This window comes from Chlorocebus sabaeus, chromosome 8, assembly GCF_047675955.1.
Source record: "Chlorocebus sabaeus isolate Y175 chromosome 8, mChlSab1.0.hap1, whole genome shotgun sequence".
Lineage (NCBI taxonomy): Eukaryota > Metazoa > Chordata > Mammalia > Primates > Cercopithecidae > Chlorocebus > Chlorocebus sabaeus.
Window position 1 is genome coordinate 119,316,868 of NC_132911.1, and position 20,797 is coordinate 119,337,664.

General features: G+C 36.4%; 1 protein-coding gene across 6 annotated transcripts in view; it reads right to left on the reverse strand.

Annotated features, from left to right (window-relative positions):
- Positions 1-20,797, reverse strand: part of TRPS1 (transcriptional repressor GATA binding 1) — a 260,386-nt gene that overhangs the window by 188,280 nt on the left and 51,309 nt on the right. For all 6 annotated transcript variants that reach the window (XM_008001399.3, XM_008001403.3, XM_073018321.1 and 3 more), the window contains one exon: positions 5,708-6,837. In XM_008001399.3, the coding sequence (XP_007999590.2) occupies positions 5,708-6,837 (1,130 nt within the window). The remainder of the gene's footprint in view (positions 1-5,707; positions 6,838-20,797) is intronic.

Here is a 20,797-nt window from a genome sequence, read left to right on the forward strand (position 1 = left end):
TTAAAAAGTTAATTGAATTTTATGGGTGTTCTTTATTTCATTATTCCATTTTTTTTCTCCTCTATAGTTTTGGAAGTTATGTATTTATTTCCTATTCTTTCATTAGTTATCCTTAAATTTTTCCAAGTATGTATAACAAAGTCCTAGCTCACTAACTCACCTTAGTCTTTGTCGCCCAGGCCAGTGGCATGATCATGGCTCACTGAGCCTCGACCTCCTGGGCTTAAGTGATCCTCCCATGTTAGCACCTGAATAGCTGGGACCACAGGTAATCACCACTATACTCAGATCTTTTTGTTGTTTATATATAGATGAGATCTTGGTATGCTGCCCAGGCTGATCTCAAACTCCTGGGTTCAAGCCTTGGCCTCCCACATACTGGGATTACAGGTGTGAGCCACTGTGCCCCACCTAGTCTGTTCCTTTTTTAACTGCATAAACGAGATTGGCAATGTTTGTTTAGATTTGCTCAGATGTTTCCCTAGTCTTCACTTATCAGAAAATGTCTTTGCTTTGCTCTTATTCTTGGGAGAGAGCTTTGATGGTCACATAATACAAGGTTGACTATCTGGTGTTTTTTCAAAACTCTGAATAATATTCCTCCTTCCTCCAGTTTCCATTGTTGCTAATAAAAAGTCTGTCAACCTAAACGTCTTTTCTGAATAGTTTGTTTCTTGTTAGTCGACAGTTGCTCTCAAAGATGTCTCTGCCTTGGCATTCTCACTTTGGCTACATGTGTGTGTAACTGAATTTATTTGTATACATCATCCTGTTTAGTATATGCTACGCTTCTTCGTATCTGAGTATTTATGTCTTTCATTAGTTCTAGAAAATCTTTTTCCATTTTCTCCTCAAATACTGATTACCTACTCTCTATTCTCTATATTTTCTTTCTTCTGGGACACTGATTAGATGCATATTAGAAGAGCTCATTATATTCCATATCTTACTATATGTCATTAATATTTTGCATCTCTTTGCTCTCTCTTATTCTAACGCCTCATCCTGATTAATCCATTTGCTCTCTTTAATTGTCTAATATGTAGTTTAATCAATCCATATGTTTTAAGTTTAAAGAGTTAATATTTCTCAATTAAAACAATGTTATTTGTTAATTTTTTGGTGATCTTGATTTTTTTTAAAATTTTACTTTAAGTTCTGGAGTACATGTGCAGAACGTGTAGGTTTGTTACATAGGTATACACGTGCCATGGTGGTTTGCTGCACCTATCAACCCATTATCTAGGTTTTAAGACCCATGCATTAGGTATTTGTCCTAATGCTCTCCCTCCCCTTGACCCCGACTCCCCAACAAGCCCCAGTGTGTGACGTTCCCCTCCCTGTGTCCATGTGTTCTCATTGTTCAACTCCCACTTGTAGGTGAGAACATGCGGTGTTTGGTTTTCTGTTCCTGTGTTAGTTTGCTGAGAATAATGGTTTCCGGCTCCATCCATGTCCCTGCAAAGGACATGAACTCATTCATTTTTATGGCTGCATAGTATTCCATGGTGTATATGTGCCACATTTTCTTTATCCAATCTATCATTGGTGGGTATTTGAGTTGGTTCCAAGCCTTTGTTATTGTGAACAGTGGTACAATAAACATACATGTGCATGTGTCTTTATAGCAGAATGATTTACAATCCTTTGGGTATATACCCAGTAAAGGGATTGCTGGGGTCAATTGGCATTTCTGGTTCTAGATCCTTGAGAAATTGTTACACAGTCTTCCACAATGGTTGAACTAATTTAAACTCCCACCTACAGTGTAAAAGTGTTCCTATTTCTCCACACCCTCGCCAGCATCTGTTTCCTGACTTTTTAATGATCGCCATTCTAACTGGCGTGAGATGGTATCTTGTTGTGTTTTTGATTTACATTTCTCTAATGAACAGTGATGACGAGCAGTTTTTCATGGTTGTTGGCAGCATAAATATCTTCTTTTGAGAAGTGCCTGTTCATCTAGTCTCATGTTGCTTGATCATTTTTAATTGTAACTTTCATATCTTTGAATGCTTATTTGTATTTTATAATTGAAAATTCCTGTATCTAAAGTGACTGGGTATCTAGCTACATCTATTATTTGTGTTTTCTACTGATTTCACATATGGTGGCTTATTTTCCTGTCCATATGGTGAATTTTCATCATAGTGAGCTCATATAAGATTTATCTGCATCCATCAATATCTGGGAGGTAAAAATTGGAGTACTTTTCTGTAGACAAATTTGTGTTTAATTATGTCAGAAGTCAGAGGGAGGACTAATGTAAAAATCCTAGCCACTTCAAGATCTAAGCTTAAAGCAAAACTCAGATTCAACTCCTTCTCTCTCCTTCTCTCTATGAGTAACTCCAGGCGTAGTCTTCTGATCAAATGCAACATCGACATCGGCATTTGCCCTCAGTGTAACCTCACATTCCAAGCTTACCCTTCACTTCTCCCTACTCTGTGTTTAGTGCACTCTTCATGAAAGGTAGAACAAAGGCTCCAAAAATTTTTCTTACTTTGTAGAAGTCTGGCAATGCATTACAAAATACGTTTTATCTTGTATAGTTGTTTTGTAGGGAAGTAATCCTCCTATTTATGCCAAAAACCTAAGTTATAACACTGAAAATTTTGATAAGAAAAGTAGCAGTCAATAGAGAGCAGGTACAAAATTGAATTAAATGATAAATAATAATAGAAATGCAGTGAGAAAACCATTTATAGGTGGAATATAATAACCCAGTTATGATCTGAGTTAGGGGTATCACAGGTAAATGCTAAACATTAAGAGAATGGACCAAATCCCTGTTGCTGACTAGATCATGTTTACAGTTCCACCAAGTTTAACTTAGTTCTTAAAGAAAACACCCATGCCATGGAATCGACACCGAGGTCTTTCGATCAGAGCTCTAGATCAACTCTTCTGCTTCTCAGCTATAGTCATTTTATAGCTAAATGATTTCACATGTTGTACAGTTCATGGCTTATGCTGATTTTTACTACACTGTTAAGTCTTCTATATAAAGCACTCAAAAGCCTAGAATATTTCACAGAAATAACATAGAATTATGGCAGAAGTTTCCCAACATGAATAATCTGAGTAAACAAATTTAATTATACAGATACTATGTGATAAGGTAAACTTGTCCTCTTATTCTATCTTAAAAATGGGGCATTTTTGGAAAATGCTTTGATAGCAGATCAAGTTCTGAACATCCACATGACTATGTCCTTTCACATCTCTGGGGCCGCTATTACTGTTCAGCTTTCAGTAGAGTTTCTTTATCTTTCCTGCTAAGCTGTGACTTCTGAAATCAGAAGGCTCCAAATTTCAAATATCTCTGTAAGAACTCAGAAACAGATGAGCAATAAACTACTCAGCACCTTAAAGGATCTGTGGTCAGCCAAACTATATCAGGATTTAAACATAAGTGCAAGAATATTTTAATGCCCTATGGACAAGTGTTATTTAAATTTTTAGCTAATAAAATGCTGAGAAGTTGACTTAAATTCAAAATGAACAGGCAACTCCCATTTGGTATAGAAGCCTAGGTCCACAGAAGGGTTCTAAGACCATATAATAGTGAAGGATTAAAATGTAGCTCACCTTGGAAATCTCAGCTTATTCATAACTACTGTGAAGTCAAAAACTCACAGGGATCTCATTTACATAAAGATATTCACTGAACTCCCATTAGGCATCCTGCCACTGTGTTAAATCGTGCAGAATCAGTGGTGAACAAGAAAAGAATAGTTCTCTTTTCTCTAGAGCTTATTTCATCACTGAATATTAACTAAATTCTGACAGTATTCAGTAATAGTTTTATTCATATTTTATTTCTTGGGGGATTATTTTGTTTACCTAAAGCATGTGAAAACCCTGTTATCCCAGACAGATTCTCAAGCAATGCCTCAGCTGCATGAATAGAAAAACCACTTGTCTAACTGTACTGGTAGCTAGATGTATCAGAATGAGTGTGCGTGCATGTGTGCGTGTGTGTGTGCGCACATATGTGGGTATGCAGGTCCAAGATGTGTGTGTGTTCTGGCTGGTTCCCTCATGATTAAAGAAAATCATGACGATTTCTCAAAATCGTCCTTGTCCTTTTCAAAAAAAGAATGGACTATCTGATTTTTACATCACTCAACAAATGTACATGAACAATGTGCACATATGCATATATCTTCACTGGTAGAGCTCAGAAAGCAGCTAATGTCTGTGAGCCTCAGAAATAAATTAACATGCAGCTAACATCACAGGAGCCAGAAACACTCATTGCAAGTGTGAACACATATTTGACGGCAGGACTGTATCTTTCCCAGGGCTGACCTTATAAATTAAACAGTGTAAATCTCAAGTAAGTGTTTTCTGAACATTTTGATTCACTGTGAGCACTGGGATGTCCTTCAAATTAACATCTAACATTATTAGCCTATTGTTGGATATGAACTGCTTCATTACTGGTGACTGAAAAAACATACACACACTCGCACTAACACACAACTTTTAAAAGGAGTGGAAGAAACTGTTTAACATCTTGGGGTATAGAAATTGAAATGAGTAGATTTTTAGACTAGGATATTGATAGAGTAAGCAAAACTTCCTACTTTGATGCCAAAAGGCATAATAATGAGAAAGTACCCAATGAGCACTAAATAATACCTAAATGCAGGGTACCACCAACGCTTTGCTGAACTAATTCCTGTTTATAACCAAGTCTCAGTTTAAATGCTCCTTCCCCAGGAAGGCATTTCCTAATCTACCATATTAGGTTATGTTATCATTATATTCGAACACACTGCCTTGTACTTCATCTTTTATGACAATTACTACTCTTGTAATCATCTAAGTTTCTCATCTTTCCTACTAAACTGTAAGTTCCATGAGGGCACTGACTATGTCTTCTCTTCTATATTCATTCAATGCCTGGTACAATAGGAGTTTTGACATTAATTAATTGAAGAATGAATGCATAAATGAAATAAAGACACATATCCTATACTTATCTCTAGATATTATAAAAGATTAACTGGGAAAGTTAATGTTTATAAAGAGAATAGAGTGAAAGCAGAAGGAAAACACAAACATCCCACATCCATTTAAGAATCTGGAATAACTCAAGCAGTTTTACCTACTTGGAGGAGCAAGTCTACATCCAAAATCACACATATTACAAAAATTCTCACCTTTGGATTACTGTTTATATGCCAAACAAGGATGTTGCAGAATTGTTCAAAGCTAGAAGAATATATAATCTCATTTTAAAATAAAAATGAGCAACAGGTTCTCAAAATTTTTTCTCAGAATAGAGAATAGGATATATTTACAATAGCAACTTTCATTTGGGAGCTTCCCTGTCAAAAAAATGTAGGATGTGGAGTCATATTTAATAAGGACAAATAAATGGACTATGATAAATTAGTAAACTCATCAGCATTATTAGAATCACTGTGAATTTAAAAAGACAATCAGTAAATGGTATAAAACAAGTATCAAACATGAGCATACAGTCCAAAAGAAGGAATCAAATTAAAGTCTACAGTGATCACAGCTATAACTATATCACCTGTAAATCTGTGATGATCTTTTATATGGTCTTCTCCTATAACTTCCCCAAGTCATCGGAATCACTCCCAACAATTCCTGGTTCAGCCCTCTTTCTGTGGATTTTTTCTATTATTTTATTTGTATATTCCTCCTGACCTACCCCCCTTTGACTCACCTGTAGTGTCGGGAAATCTCTTCTTCCACCTGGGTAATAAAATCACATTTGGTACATGAGTGTTCTTTGCTTTCCTTGACAGCCTGCTGCCCATCTGATCCTTGCAAGTGATTCGCTTCTTGTTTGACATCTGATGCTTGGGACTCATGCACACCCTCATAGTGAAAGAGGAGTACATCTACGTCAGGGGTGGTGAATGAACACTGATGGCACTGATGCTTGACTCGTGAGCTTCCGGCTGCCCCAGGAGACAAGTGCAGAAGCAAGAGTGCACAGTGGGAACAATTACTTTTTCTACAAGCAAACGGATAAGTAATTTCTCCAAGGTGCTTTTCTGGGCTGCAAAGTCCTCTGGGACAGAATGGACAGTGTTTAATGGTACACTTGTGAATGTTATGGAGCTGTTGATAATGACGGAGAAGAGGCCCCACTACAATTACATCAGGGCCATGGCTTTTGGAATATCGGAAGTCACAGAACTGACAATTATAGCTCGTTACCATATTATCCTCGGCTCCCTTGCTGGAGAAGTCCTTCTTTTTAGCCCCACTCGAGCTCTTGTCTGCCTTGCTCATTGCCTCTCCTTCTGAACTTTTGGCTAGATCATTCTGATTAATGACAGAGCCCCTGGAAAGCTTATCATTCAACTCTGGATTAAGGCCGCCTGACTGCACTGCTCCGTGCTGCTTGCCATAATGTTCTAGCAGTTTAAGTGAGCTAGATGACTCACAGCTGAAACTACAAAATTTACACCAGTAGTAACTGGTGGCCTCTGTACCATTTTGTCTCGAGGAATCGAGGGGCTTGATGGGCACTGAGTACCCAACAGGAGTGTCATCTCCTGCTTTGACTGTTATCTTGTCCTGCCATTTTCCCAAGTCTCCAGAATCACTGGATCGAAGTGCCGGGATGGACTTGTTAGAGTTTTTCTCTGAAGGTTTTGCAACCTCAGAGGAGGGGAGAGAAGCTTTTATTTTGTTTGGGTGAGTCTGAAGAAAATGTTGTTCTAATTCGGTGGACGAGTTGCCCATATAAGTGAAATTGCAGAATTTACAGCGGAAATACTTGGTGTTTCCTTGGCAATCTGGTGTTTTCCGTCCAATGCCAATGAATGTTCCACCTGAAGTCACCTGGAGAAAAGAAGAAATGGACTTTACTTCTGAGGTGTCATTAATTCAGTGGGTCCTCTGCAGGGGAGGGGGAGGGTACTGCCAAGTATTCCACATCAAAAAATACAATAGTACTCCTGCTTATTATGAAATCACTTGAATAATCACAGAGCCAAATAAATTCACTCTTCATTTCTCAACAGTTACTCTTTGAGAGGCTCATTATGTTATACACTGTAGGCCAAAGTAACAGGTGAGGGTAAGTAATAAATGTACTATAATTTGAAAGACTGAATAATATATTTTTTAAACTAAGAAAACAATTTTCAACACAGTACGTTTTACTATTGCCTCCTTCAAATCACACTCCTACAGAAGCATCCTAACCACATAGGATTTCTTTTCAAAAGGTGAGGCGTTACTGTCAAAACTAGAGGCATTTGCTCAAAAAGTACTCAATGCAGATGTTCTCCAATGAAATATTCTGTTCAGTTCCTACAGCAATGAGGCTGCAGGCAAAGATGAGGTCGCTGTTTTAGGTAAAATAAAGGTGCTCAAATGACCACCCAAAATGCCTTATAATTAAAGCACAGTGAAACAAACAAACAAAAAGATGAATTGAGTATGCAGGAAACACTAGTGAAGAAGAACCATGTAAATAAAGAATTTTGAATGTTTCCCAATCTAGAACAAACAAACAAAAAAGAAAAATCTTCCAGGGCCTTATTTGATTAAGGTTCTGTTTCATTGCAAAGGGCTCCCAACTTCTCACATGAGTTGGTCATGGAGATATTTGAATGGTAAAATGAAATAATTCCACCACAAAAATAACTACAGCTCTGCTTTCTTTCCCAAATTATGAAATTACACGGAATCAGGACTATGAAAGCCTTCAAAGGGCACTTTACGTAAAATCCTTCCTCCATTCTCAGTGTGTATCTCAATAGGAGTACAATTAAGCCACCACTGAGCAGCCAAAATTCAGAGTTTAAAATAGAGTTTTTGAATGAAATACTCCGAAAAGGGAGAAAAAAAATTCTCTTCCAACCACCAGGGAATTTTTAAATTTTCCCAGCAACCAGATGTAATATATTAAGCAAGTGGCATAATCATGTTCTGCCTTCTTCAACAGCTGTTCAAAAATGACACGTGTGATAGTTGTTCATATCCAAATCACTCCATGAGAAAAGTCTCAGGCATCTCAAAATCATGTAAAGGCTCTATTTGAAATGCAAATAATATTGCTGTAGTACACTGAGAGATATGTTTGTACCTCTATTGTACAGGACTAAGATTGAAGTATTCTTTTTGCTATTAAAAAGAGATGTGACCTTGATCAAGTTACTTAACCTCTCTGGCCAATAGCTCCTTCAACTGGGGCAACCTCTAAATTCATGTCCAGTATTACAGTTCTAAGAAATGTGCATTAATACATAAACAACTCAACATTTACTGTACATTAAGATAGGAACTTACAAAAGTTTCCCACGGCCTTTAATCAAAGGATGTAATGTTTCGCATTAGGCAATGTCTATAGCCACCACCCAATCACATAGATTTCAGTCTATCGATGACAGAGTATCAACCAGCCAGAAAGCTAAGAATGGGGCACCCTTCCAGGCAGCAACCCGACAATCATTCAATGGTGTGAGAAATTTCAAAGTCATACACTCAGGTATACAGCACAGAGCATTCTAATCCAGCATTTAAGTGACTAAAGCAACTAAAACTTGCACTGAAATACAATTCATAATATTATAAAAATCTATACATATATTTCCCAATTCAATGGAGGTAAAGAAAAAGTTTATTTGCAAAAAAAAAAAATATATATATATATACACACACACACACACACACACACATTTAAATGGATAGCCATCAATCAGGTTCTTTGTTCTGGAACTTAAACTTGATTCAAAAGGGATACATTCAGATGTATCCCCTTCTTCTTTAACATAGGCAAAGAAAGAAAGTGTGCAAAATCTAGAGAGAAAAAATTTTCTTGTTTAAGCTTTCACATTGCATCAGCGTTGCCAAGCTTCCCTATTATAAAATGCTTTGAACTTCTGCTTGTTGAACCAAGATTCCCAAGAAACCACCAGGCATCATCACTATTTCTTTGATTTTGCAATCTTTAAGCCTCATGTGCCATGACCACACTGAAAGGGCTGAACAAAGAGCATACATATACTTAAGAAATCCCTAAACATATGATTTTGAAGTGGATTTAAATTATTACTAAGCATCCCAACATCCTAAAAAGGTTGCTGTTATTTAAAAACAACCTAAGAATTCAGAAAACCCAGGCTACGAATCAATACTATCAGGAGAAGGGGACTACGAAAGAAAGGCAATTTTGTGAAAAATTATCAGTAAAGCATTTTGGTTTAGGCTTAACTAAGCTATAAAAAACAAGTTAGGTCTTTGAAGTTGGTGTACGTGTCTAGATGTGTTTTTTTTAACCCAGGGAAAATGTGCCAACTTCATTATTTAAGAAGCTTTTAAGGGCTATATATTTTAATTATGCTGAAGAATAAATACCTTCATACTATTGACTGCTCTTTCAAAAGTCAAGCTGGCAAATGAAAACTCACGGATCTCATTTAATGGCAAGAACAATACTGACACTTCTATAGGTTACATACTTGCCTTTTTGGTTAATATCAGCAAATAATATTAGTACTATATATTATTAAAAGCAAATACAATATTAGAATTACATATTTTAAAAAGCAGTTTTGGAAAACATAATGACAGTGTTCTATTCCTTTTTTCTTTCAAAAAGAAAATCTACAAGCTCTATTTGTGGCAATTTTTATACTTTCTATACTACTAGAGGTACATTCAAGTCATAGTGAAATATAACTGACATACAACATTTAAATGCCATTTTACGGTAAAACAAAGTTTATTATTTTAGGAGACACTACTGGTGTCTATTGACCACATTCATTTTATTTGCATGCCCCAGATACTCCATTTTAAATCTATTTAAATCTATCTTTTCTAGGGTAAAAACAAATATACAGTGAGAACAATTACGCAAAATAAGTGTTTGCAGCAATGGCTTATTGAAACATATTGTCTGGAAACAGTGCCTACACATTCATAGAACATTGCAAACTTTTCAAATGGCTAAATCCAACGTGGAGTAGAAAAATTTACTGCTTCTTATCTATGACAATACTAAAAAGAGAGTGCAAGCAGAATAAAGAGCACAGCTTTCAAACTTCCTTCTTTTGCTAACCAGAACTTTAATTATAACCCTTTAAACCCAGCAGTTCCTTTGGTAATGATATCCAAATTTTTACAATTATATTAAACTGTAATTTCTGCTTGGGCCAAAAACTACATGTATTTATCCCTCTAATTAGTAATAACTAAGTGTTCGGCTTGTGTCAGACTCTGCGACAGATATTAGACATATAATATTGAAGAGGTAGACAATTTTACATTTTAAGATTAAAAAATTATAGATAAAACCCTTTATTCATTTGTATTTACATCTGCCTGTATTTATTTGCTTCTAGAGGAAGTTCTCTAGCTCAAATTTTATGAAAAGATCCATTATTTAACCTCCTGGCACCTTGGTTTCCTGGCCTCTATGGATATAATACTGTACAACTTGTCATTTTATGGGATTATTATAAGGATCAAGTGAGAACTATAGATTTGTGCTGTCCAATAGTATTCCCTGAGATGCTTAAAATGTTCCATAGCCTTCCTTGGCCAATATGGTAGCCACTAGCCACAAGTAGGCTTGGTAAAAATGAAGAACTAATTTTTAAATTTACTTTCATGTATTTTTCTTAGCATTTCATTAATTTATTTGTAATTAACTGAAATGTATATATTTTTAAAATTTCTTTTTTAGAGGCAGGGTCTCTGTCACCCAGGCTAGAGTGCAGTGACACGATCGCTCACTGTAACCTCCACCTCCTGGGCTCAAGCAAATCCTCTCACCTCAGCCTCCAGAGTACTTGGGAAAATAGATACACGCCACCATACCCAGTTAATTTTTGTATTTTTTGTGGAAACAGGGTTTCCCCATGTTGCCCAGACTGGTCTTGAACTCCTAGGCTCAAGCTAGCCACTTCCCTTGGCCTCGCAAAGTGCTGGGATTATGGCATGCACCACCATGCCCAGCCTAAAATTTAAACAGCCACATTTGCTAGGGAATACCATATTAGATAGCACACTCGACATGTGCATAGATAGGATTATTATTTAACAAAATGAATCATTCAAGTACATTTTTCCTGCAAATGGGATAAAGTGATTAAATAGAAGGGAAGTGGTAAATTCATTCAGTGACAAACTCACACACTTGTCACTATCAATATTCTTAGCTGTAAATGCAAAGGTTCAATCTGTTGTTACTAAGCTAATGCTTCTGTTTATATTCCTTCTTGAGCTAGAGGAATAGTCTTATTCACATCTAGAAGAAAGCAGGGGCTCAATGCATTTTGACTGAATGAGCGAAGGCAGAGGTGAGCAGATGAAAATTTCTCACCAAGGTCCCTGAGTTACCTGAGATACCTTGGCCACAGTACTTCATGGTACCCTTGCCACTAACTTGACCTGACATACATGGCCTTCTTCAAGAAACTACAAAATGCATCTTTTATCCACAAGCAAATGACTACCTATGGAGTCCTTTGACTGTGAATTAAAGTTATATAAAAACACCTAAAACAATTAAGGCACAAAAATGAACAGATTTTAAAGTCTTTTTCACTGACTAAGGACACGCATGGCTTTTTATATTTGATTTTAGCCCTAGTTTTAAAAACTGTTCCTTCCATGAAGTGTTTTCCATGGCTTTCATTTATAATCTACTTACATATGTCTTTTTACACACAAAAAAATGTTTTACCGTAGAAATGAAGAATATAAAAGGGTTGGTTTTTTTCAAGGTCATTAATCTCAGTTTCCTTCTTTCCTTCCAATAATATGGAGTAAAAACTAATAATAATAATATCTAAAATAATATGTCAAAGGAAAATATTTCTTAAAGCCTCAGAGCTCTTAAAATGACACTTCAACACATGTACTTATTTTCAACGCAGCAAAGAAAGAGCTGTTTGAACTAAACACAAACCTTTTCTCAGATGTGGTTCATTTTCAAGTACTATAATTGATAGCAACAGAGACAATTATAAGGGTACTAATCTAAGAGAACTTGAGGTTATGGGCTGATAGTCAAAGAGGTAAAAGCTTAAAAATAAAAAGCTAAGTTGTTAAAAAAAATCATTGTTCAAATACTAATATTTCAAATAACTTGAAAAAAATCTGTAAGGGCCGATCTTAGCTGAAAATAACTGCAGTCAGAATTAATCTGTTTATATACGTCGGGAATTTTTCTGCATGTATAGTGCTTCCAAAAAAACATTCTAGAATACAGAGTGTGTTTCAGTGATATACTTTTGATGGAGAATAAATGTTTAAGAACCAAGGCCGGGCGCGGTGGCTCACGCCTGTAATCCCAGCACTTTGGGAGGCCGAGGTGGGTGGATCACAAGGTCAGGAGATCGAGACCATGGTGAAACCCCGTCTCTACTAAAAAATAGAAAAAAAAAAATTAGCCAGGTGCAGTGGCGGGTGCCTGTAGTCCCAGCTACTCGGGAGGCTGAGGCAGGAGAATGGCGTGAACCCGGGAGGCGGAGCTTGCAGTGAGCCGAGATTGCGCCACTGCACTCCAGCCTGGGCGACAGAGCGAGACTCCGTCTCAAAAAAAAAAAAAAAGGAATCTCAATAACAAATCTAATTATATGGCATCATCTTACTCTCATGCCATGCATAGCTTATTTCTGAGGTTTATTCCTATCAGTGACACTGTAGCAACTCCTTATTTGGATTTACAATGTAAGAGCCAACCAATGGCAGGGTAGGATACAGGAGAAACCAAAACTTAAAACTCCTATACTGGGCACACTGAAGAAGAAAATACTACATATTCCTCATTATGCACATTTTTATTACTGGCTTTTTGCATTATAGCAATAAACAGTTTACCCTAAACTGGTTTTCTCATTTTACTCAGTATAAGTCTGAATAAATTTTTCTATAGTTATCTGGTATTTCAGATGACAGAGTACCAATAAATCTTAAAGTCCATCTTAATAGCCCGGGGACAGTGGCTCATGCCTGTAATCCCAGCACTTTGGGAGGCTGAGGCGGGCAGATCACCTGAGATCAGGAGTTCGAGACCAGCCTGGCGTGGTGAAATCCTGTCTCTACTAAAAACACAAAAATTAGTTGGGTGTGGTAGTGGGTGCCTGTAGTCCCAGCTACTCGGGAGGCTGAGGCAGGAGAATCGCTTGAGCCTGGGAGGCAGAGGTTGCAGTGAGCCAAGACCGTGCCACTGCACTTCAGCCTGAGCAACAGAGCAAGACTCCATATCAAAAATAAAAATAAAAAAGTCCATCTTAATAATTTGGAAGACAATATTTTATGGGAAAAATAAGCAAGAGAAAATGCAGTTCAAGTGGGTTACAAAGCTAAGTGAATTCCCCATAGCACTCCTCTACAGCAGCCAACCTGCAGGTGCTGCTGGTTCATAACGGAGATATGTCAGAATTGCACGTGTATTCTAAAGAGCATCTTAATAGGAAAAGAGAAAATCTAATCTCTGAAAATATAGAACATCCTTCCTCCAGGGAGGGTTACTGTTTTAACACATCTACTATGTGCCAAGCACTGGAAATACAAAAAGAATGACATAGTCCAAAATCGTTAACATGTCTATGGTTTAGCACAAAAAGCTCACAACTAAAAAGATCACAACAGTGGAATACATGCTTCTGCTAAGACGTGTAACAGGTTCTATGACAACACAGAGGAAGAGCCCCTAACCCAGACTGAGGAGTCAGCAAAGGCTCCCAGAAGTAACAACTGAGCTGTGGACAGATGAGCTGACATGTGAAGATTAGCCAGTGATCATGGAAGGGCATTTCAGGTGAAGGAAACAAAACCAGTAAAATCAACAGTGAGAATAAGACAATGCAAGCTGCTCTCAGGAAATACTGAGGAGGGTTGAGACATTATCAAATCTTTAAATGGAATCTGGTACATAATGGTGCTTGCTATGTAATAAGTAATATAAATGTGCTAGCCTTGTTCTTACTATTATCCCTTCTAGAAGAATAGTGAGATTTAATGTAGAAAGGTAATGTGTTATTGGAGAGCTGATATTTACATAAGGAAGTATAATTAGATGATATGCTTTTTAACAGAAGTAGTCCCATACTTGCTATAAAATGTAGGACAAGTCATCTATAAATAGAATTTTTAAAAATTAAAGGAAAGAAGGAAGAAAGGAAGGTGAGAGGGAGGGAGAAAAAGAGAAAGGAAGGAGGATGAAAAAAGAGAAGCAGAAAGGAAGAAAAAAGAGAGGAGGAGGACAGAAGAAAAGAACAGACAAAAAGAGGCAAAAGAGAGGAGGAAGAAGAGAGAATGAGGAAGGAAATAAAAACAGAAAGAAGAAGAAAAAAGAAAAAAGAGAAAAAAAGAAATCAAAGGAAAGGAGAGGAAGATGAAGAGGAGGAGGAAAGAATGGGAGGTGAGAAGAGATGGGAAAGGAAGAGACAAGAGGGGAAGATAAAGATAGAACAACAGAAAAGAAATCCATAAGAATTTACTTGAAAGAAGTAACAGTAAAAGAATAAAGAAGGGAACAATGGGGCACACTACTCAAATGTTTGGGGCATGGTATCAGAAAGAAATTCAAGGTAACTCCATGATTTCCAGCCTGACTTAGTTGAAAACAGGAGTAAAGAAGAAAGGAGGCAAAAAGGAAGTTGTGGGGAACTTCACTTTTACATATGTTGACTTTGAAGTACCAATGAATACCAAGGTGGAGCTTCCCATCAGCTGGAAAAACAGGTCTTGGAACAAGCCATCATTTATTATATGATTCCCAAATATGTTCCTGGACACATGAAAGGATGCAGGCATTCTTTAATCTTATATCAACAGTTCGCCTAAATGTGAAAGGAGAAATGCTAGGCCAGGAGACTCTGAATTCCCCAACTTCTCACTATGTCCCACCCGTCTATCACTTTCTGAATTCAATGAAATCACACAGCTCCAAGCACGGCTGGAGAACCCAGCACACTACAAATTGGACACTCTAAAGGCATTCCGACTTGTTCACTGCTTCCACACCCATTCCTGCGCTGAATGTAGGCAGAGGATAAAACCTTAATTACATAGCCTTGAAAGACATAAATGGGAATGGAGTGTATCTCCTTAACATGTAATCTGCATGGGAAAAAAAAAAAAAAAAACTAAATTGTGCTTGGTAACTAGAAGAGCATAAGACAATTTTCAGACCATCATTTAAATCATAAATTCCTAAAACAAAGTCCTCTAAATGAGGGGAGTACAAAATAAGTCAAACACATGGATGAAATGTCCCTTAATCTGGGGATCAAACATTATATCCTTAATTGATTACATCAAAATTTGCACCTTACTCGCTCTACCAGAACTAATTTCTGCAGCAAAAGTACCAGGGAAAATGAATCACAGTAATTTTAAAAAGACGAATCAGCAAATTTAATTTTTTTTTTACTGATTTCGACTAGAAGCTTAGTAAGTTCAAATAAGGTAGCATTACACTACACGGAGCAGATAGCAGACAATCTCAAAAGTCCCCAAAATCAATCTGATTCACAGAGACTGCATCAAAGAGCTCTGATTTACCAGTCTTCTATCTCCTCCCTTATATGCAATTGGCCTATCTTCTATTGCTTTGCTATTGGCAGTAAACTCGGGCTCATGTTTGACCAGGCCATATATCAGTGTGGTTGTGAAGACAGGCTTCCGTGGCCTGTCTATCCTGCTTTACATCCCATTCTCTCTACTTATGCAACTCTGTGATGTTGGGCAGGATACTTTAATCTATGCTGTTTCCTTATATTTTTAAATGGACACAAGGTTAGTGTTTACTTCTAGGGCCATTATGAAGATGAGTTGATTAACACATGTAAAGAACTGAGCTCCATATACACATGTAAGAAACCCTTAGTAAATTTTAGTTATTATTAGAGGCAAATCCAAAATTGGAAAAAAATAAGGGAGCTGTACAAATTTTGATTATGTAAGCTAAAAGATGAAAGAAGTATGAATCAACTTAAATGTAAGACAGAAAAATAAATTTTACATTTGATTTTCAATTAAAATTAAACAAGGGTTTATATGATATTCTGACAATGTATAACATTTGCTTCAAAATGTGGATCACCTGATGAAGAATTCAAGAGATCTACGGTCTAATGACTGTCAGAATCAGACTCCACGAAAGAAATCAGAAAATGAACAGAACAACTTTCTCTCTCCAAACTTTCCCCGTATTGGCACACTACTTACATATCTGTGTTTCTAACAGCTGCACGTATGCTGTAATTACAATGATCCAAGAAATAAAAAACACTGAATAGTCTCCTGACTTGAGATAGTTAGCAGAGCAGGCCACAGGAGAGGTAGAACGTTTTCTTGGGAGTTGAATAATGCTAAATTTGATTGGATCCACTGATAACCACAATTTATTCTCCTAAACATTCTGCCTAGAGAAAAATTCTGATATTCAATAAAGTTATACATGTTCTTTTAAATGATAACAGATAAACCGAAAATCAAAGATGATACCAACTGTCATGAACAGGGTCAAAAAAGATTCAACTGAGATGCAGGTAAAGGGATTAGTAATGATAGTTGAACTATTCTACTAGAGTGGCTACATTATTTAGCTCTGCCATCTCCACTGATGAAAATAACCGGGTAAATACCAGACCTTTGTCTTGCTTTATGGCCTTGGCGTGAACATATGTCTTATTTCGCACACTTTATTACTTGTTAAAGAGACACAGTCCTGAAAAAGAAGTGTGGGTTCATATGCCAAACATTCTGTATTCTATAGACAGTCTGAATTGATTAAAGTCTCATTCGCCAGTTTTTCTAAACTGAAATTGTCCTCAACTTGGAAAAACAAAGAAACAGAACGTGCTAAGATCTACAACTTCCCTCCTACTCCAGATCAAAGAAAATGTGAAAGCAAAAAAAAAATGTTTAGAAGTAAAATTCAAGACAAGTCAAAATAAACCACAATGAGATTAATGGTCTCTGATATATATTTTTTTCAAACCAAACTGTAATCCCCTGCTCAAACGATGTACTGATACATGTTAAAGATCTATAAACTCATACAATTAAATCTGTTGAAGATACAAATCCGAAGAATGACTTCCTCTCTCTAAAATCTGTTCTTCCTGCTTCTAACATGACATATTGTGCAACTCTGAAAAAATATTTACAACACAGAAGTGTAACACTCCTAGCTCAAACATAAGACAGTCCTTCGTAAGTTAATCATGTGATTCTTCTATTAGCCTTAGAATTTCATTAAGGGCCAAAATAAATTTAATAGCTGGAAACCAGTAGCTACCTTCTTAGAGTCCTGAATAATACAGTAATAAAAAAGAATTTACTAATATGAAAAGGCAACAAATATATCATGAGCATCTGAACCTGGGATTGCATAAACACTTTCCCGTGGGAAGCACAACTTGACAAGACTCCTACTTTTATAACCTGATCTGAGTGCTAAAAGCTCCCCAATAAAGATGATGCAAACACCCAATGCACAGCACATTAAGCCCTAATGAAACAGCAAAGGCCTCGTTGTTAATTCAGGCTTCCATTCAGCAATGGTTTAAATACAAGCATAATAAAGCAGATTAAAAAGAAAGAAGCTGGCAGGGCGCAGTGGCTCACACCTGTAATCCTTGCACTTTGGGAGGCCGAGGCGGGTGGATCACGAGGTCAGGAGTTCGAGACCAGCCTAGCCAATATGGTGAAACCCCATCTCTACTAAAAATACAAAAAAATTAGCCGGGCATGGGGGCAGGCACCTGTAATCTCAGCTACTCGGGAGGCTGAGGTAGGAGAATCGCTTGAACCTGGGAGGCGGAGCTTGCAGTGAGCAGAGACCATGCCACTGCACTCCAGCCTGGGCGACAGAGGGAGACTTCGTCTCAAAAAATAAAAATAAAAATAAAAAAATAAAAAGAAAGAAGCTGTAATTACTTGTTAAAGAACTCGATCTCTTGTATTATTGGTCTCTGTGGCAGCCTCAGTGGCTGAATACAGATAGTAAATATTACATGAAAAGCTAACCAATCATACTGCATCTATTATTTTTAAAAATTTAAGCATGACAACTGATAGAACATGCTAGATAAATGAAAAATTGGGAAACTAACATCCTGGTCAAATCAATTAATTCTAAGCTAGCCATTACAGCTTCTCTTGTTTTCTTGGTAAAGAATTGACATGTCTTCTGCTTTCAGGGCTGGGCATGCTACCTCAAGGTGTTGGGAGGAGAATCTGATAAAAGCCACACTTAGAAAGGACAGTCTTGGCTTTCTGATGGCTATTTACAGTGACCTCCATTATCCGGCTGGGGCTCTATCCACTATGCAGCACAAAGAAACATTGTTATTTGACAGTATTTTTACAAAGTTGTAATTCTTTGACTCAGTCATTTGTGATGTAATTTATACAAAAGTGGATATTATCAGTACAAGCATGTCTACATTTCAATTATTCCTCCACGTATATTTGAAATAACTTGCACTTAAAACTGGAAATCTTAGAATTTGTTTAAATTACTGTACTTCTTTTTCCCAACTGTATATCTCATATTTGCACTCAAGTCCATTCAAATTATTTAAAACCATCCACGTCAAACCACAATATAGATCAAAGCCATAGAGTTCTTTCAGTCTTTTGCTTTTGGCTTCTGTTACTTTTTTCTTGGCCTAAAATGTCGTAAATCTATCATTAACCACCAACTGTTCTGAATGTTTTTTAAAAAGCAAGTTTAATTGAAAAGAATTAATGAATTCTTCATCTATTACTTCAATTAGCTTAAATTACGGACTTATATAAATAATTCCTAAAATTGAATGATTATTTGTCTGTAATACTCATATTTACCAACATCTTTTTATCAGAACACACACAGGCTATTAACTTACTATATGTTTCTGACAAAACGGCATTAAAGAAATTCTATAGTCAGCATTTTATCTCCCACAGCTTTTAGCCTCCACAAAGTTTAACCGCCAAGGAAAGAATCTCTCAAACAGCATTTCAGTAACACAAACTTGTGGGTAAAAAAGGAAATTTCAGATGCGTTTTTATTCATTTTATGCGTATAGAAAAACTCTTCAATATTTATTTCAGCATAAAGATATTAATAAGTTACTTATCTTCAGACATTTTTCTGCATCAGTATCTGGCATATGTGCAAAGCATTCAAGATTAGCATTTGCCCTACAAGTATATTCAGTGTTATCCTCACAAATTGAAGTTAACCCTTTAGATGCATTTCAAAATCCAATCATTTCAAATAATCACACACTCTTTCCACAGATTACTTTTTTCTATTTTTAGCAATATTATTTATCTTGGAAAAAATTTGATCTTAACAAGATTATGTTCCTGCATGCTCTCTCCTACCACTTTGTCTTCCTCGTTGTGTGCTGCAAGGATTTAGCAGACAGCATAGTCGAGGATCAGCTGTTTTATTTCTAGTTCTATTAGTTCAAACTCAGATAGCTCACACATCTGTTTTACTTCTAAAATCACTGCCCAGGAAAAGTGTCCAGCTCCTTCTACCCAAACATAAACTTTACTATAAATAACCAAGAACCTAACAAATAACTGTTTGGGGGAAATGGAAGTGTGTTTAAAAATCTGAATTCTTCCAAACTATAGGCCTTAGTAATTTTCATTTTTAGAGCTTTCCTGACAGCCTAGATCAGCTTCCCTCAGAAGTTGTCCCTAGAGTGAACAAACTGAAACTCCTGCCGGAAATCCAGGTATTAACTTCATATTACTTGCTAATTATAAAACACCGTTTCACATACTGACATTATTCACTTCCAACCCTTTTATCTAAAACACGTATTTGCTTCCCAATCACAGTTTGACAGCAGAGTGTATCTGACATAAGACAGTGAAATGATCTTTAATAGACAGCAGTTCAAAGCATGTAGCTTTTATGCATAATAATTATGTTGGGTTAATTTGCTGCTCCACAGAAATAATTCTATTTGTGGAAATTCACAAACTCAGACAGAATTTTTAGAGTGCTTTACCAAGATGAAACTGGTGTTTAAAGAGTTCTTTACATCTCCCTTAAACTGATAAGATTGCCATTCTGACATTTAAAGGACCAGGAAATTTCTCTTCTGATTCTTCTTACAAGTATTGCAAAATATGTTCACTACCTGTTATTTATAACCTCTTTGCCTGACTTTCTTAATTGGCATTAGGTCAATAGAGAGGTCTGAGGCAAATGAGCTATAGCTATCGAGTTGATAAAAATGACTGATATTTTAAGGGATTTATTTCATTAGTTCTCTGGGTACTACTAATCATTCCTAAAAATGGTTACTAGTAAAGCTAACATGTTTTGAAATCCCCCTGGCCTTATAATACAATAAAACTCTACAAACTGTAACAAAATCTAATACACTTTCTCAAGCTGACCGTGAATTCTGACTATGCTAAAATTACTAAAATTAAATGTATACATTTATTTAGACTCAGTTCCATGTTTCATTCTATTCAAAATGGTAACAGTTGCTTTTTTCCATTTCACATATGCCATAAACTAGAGACAGAAAGATAGATCAAAAAGGTAGGCTCTTTTTAATGAAAGGACAAATCTAAATTATTACTAAATGCTTTCATAAATTATTGTCATTTTCCTTAAATGCAGAACGGAATGCTTTATTGGCCCCTACCAAGGTCATTCTGGTGTCCCTAATACTTAAAATCACATTTACTTCTTTCTAATCAATGTAAAATGTTATATCCCAGTTTTCATTTGCAATTATTTTGCCTTTTCAGGAGTATCTCTGCAACCATCAATATGACCCATCAGGATGAATATAAAATCAAATCC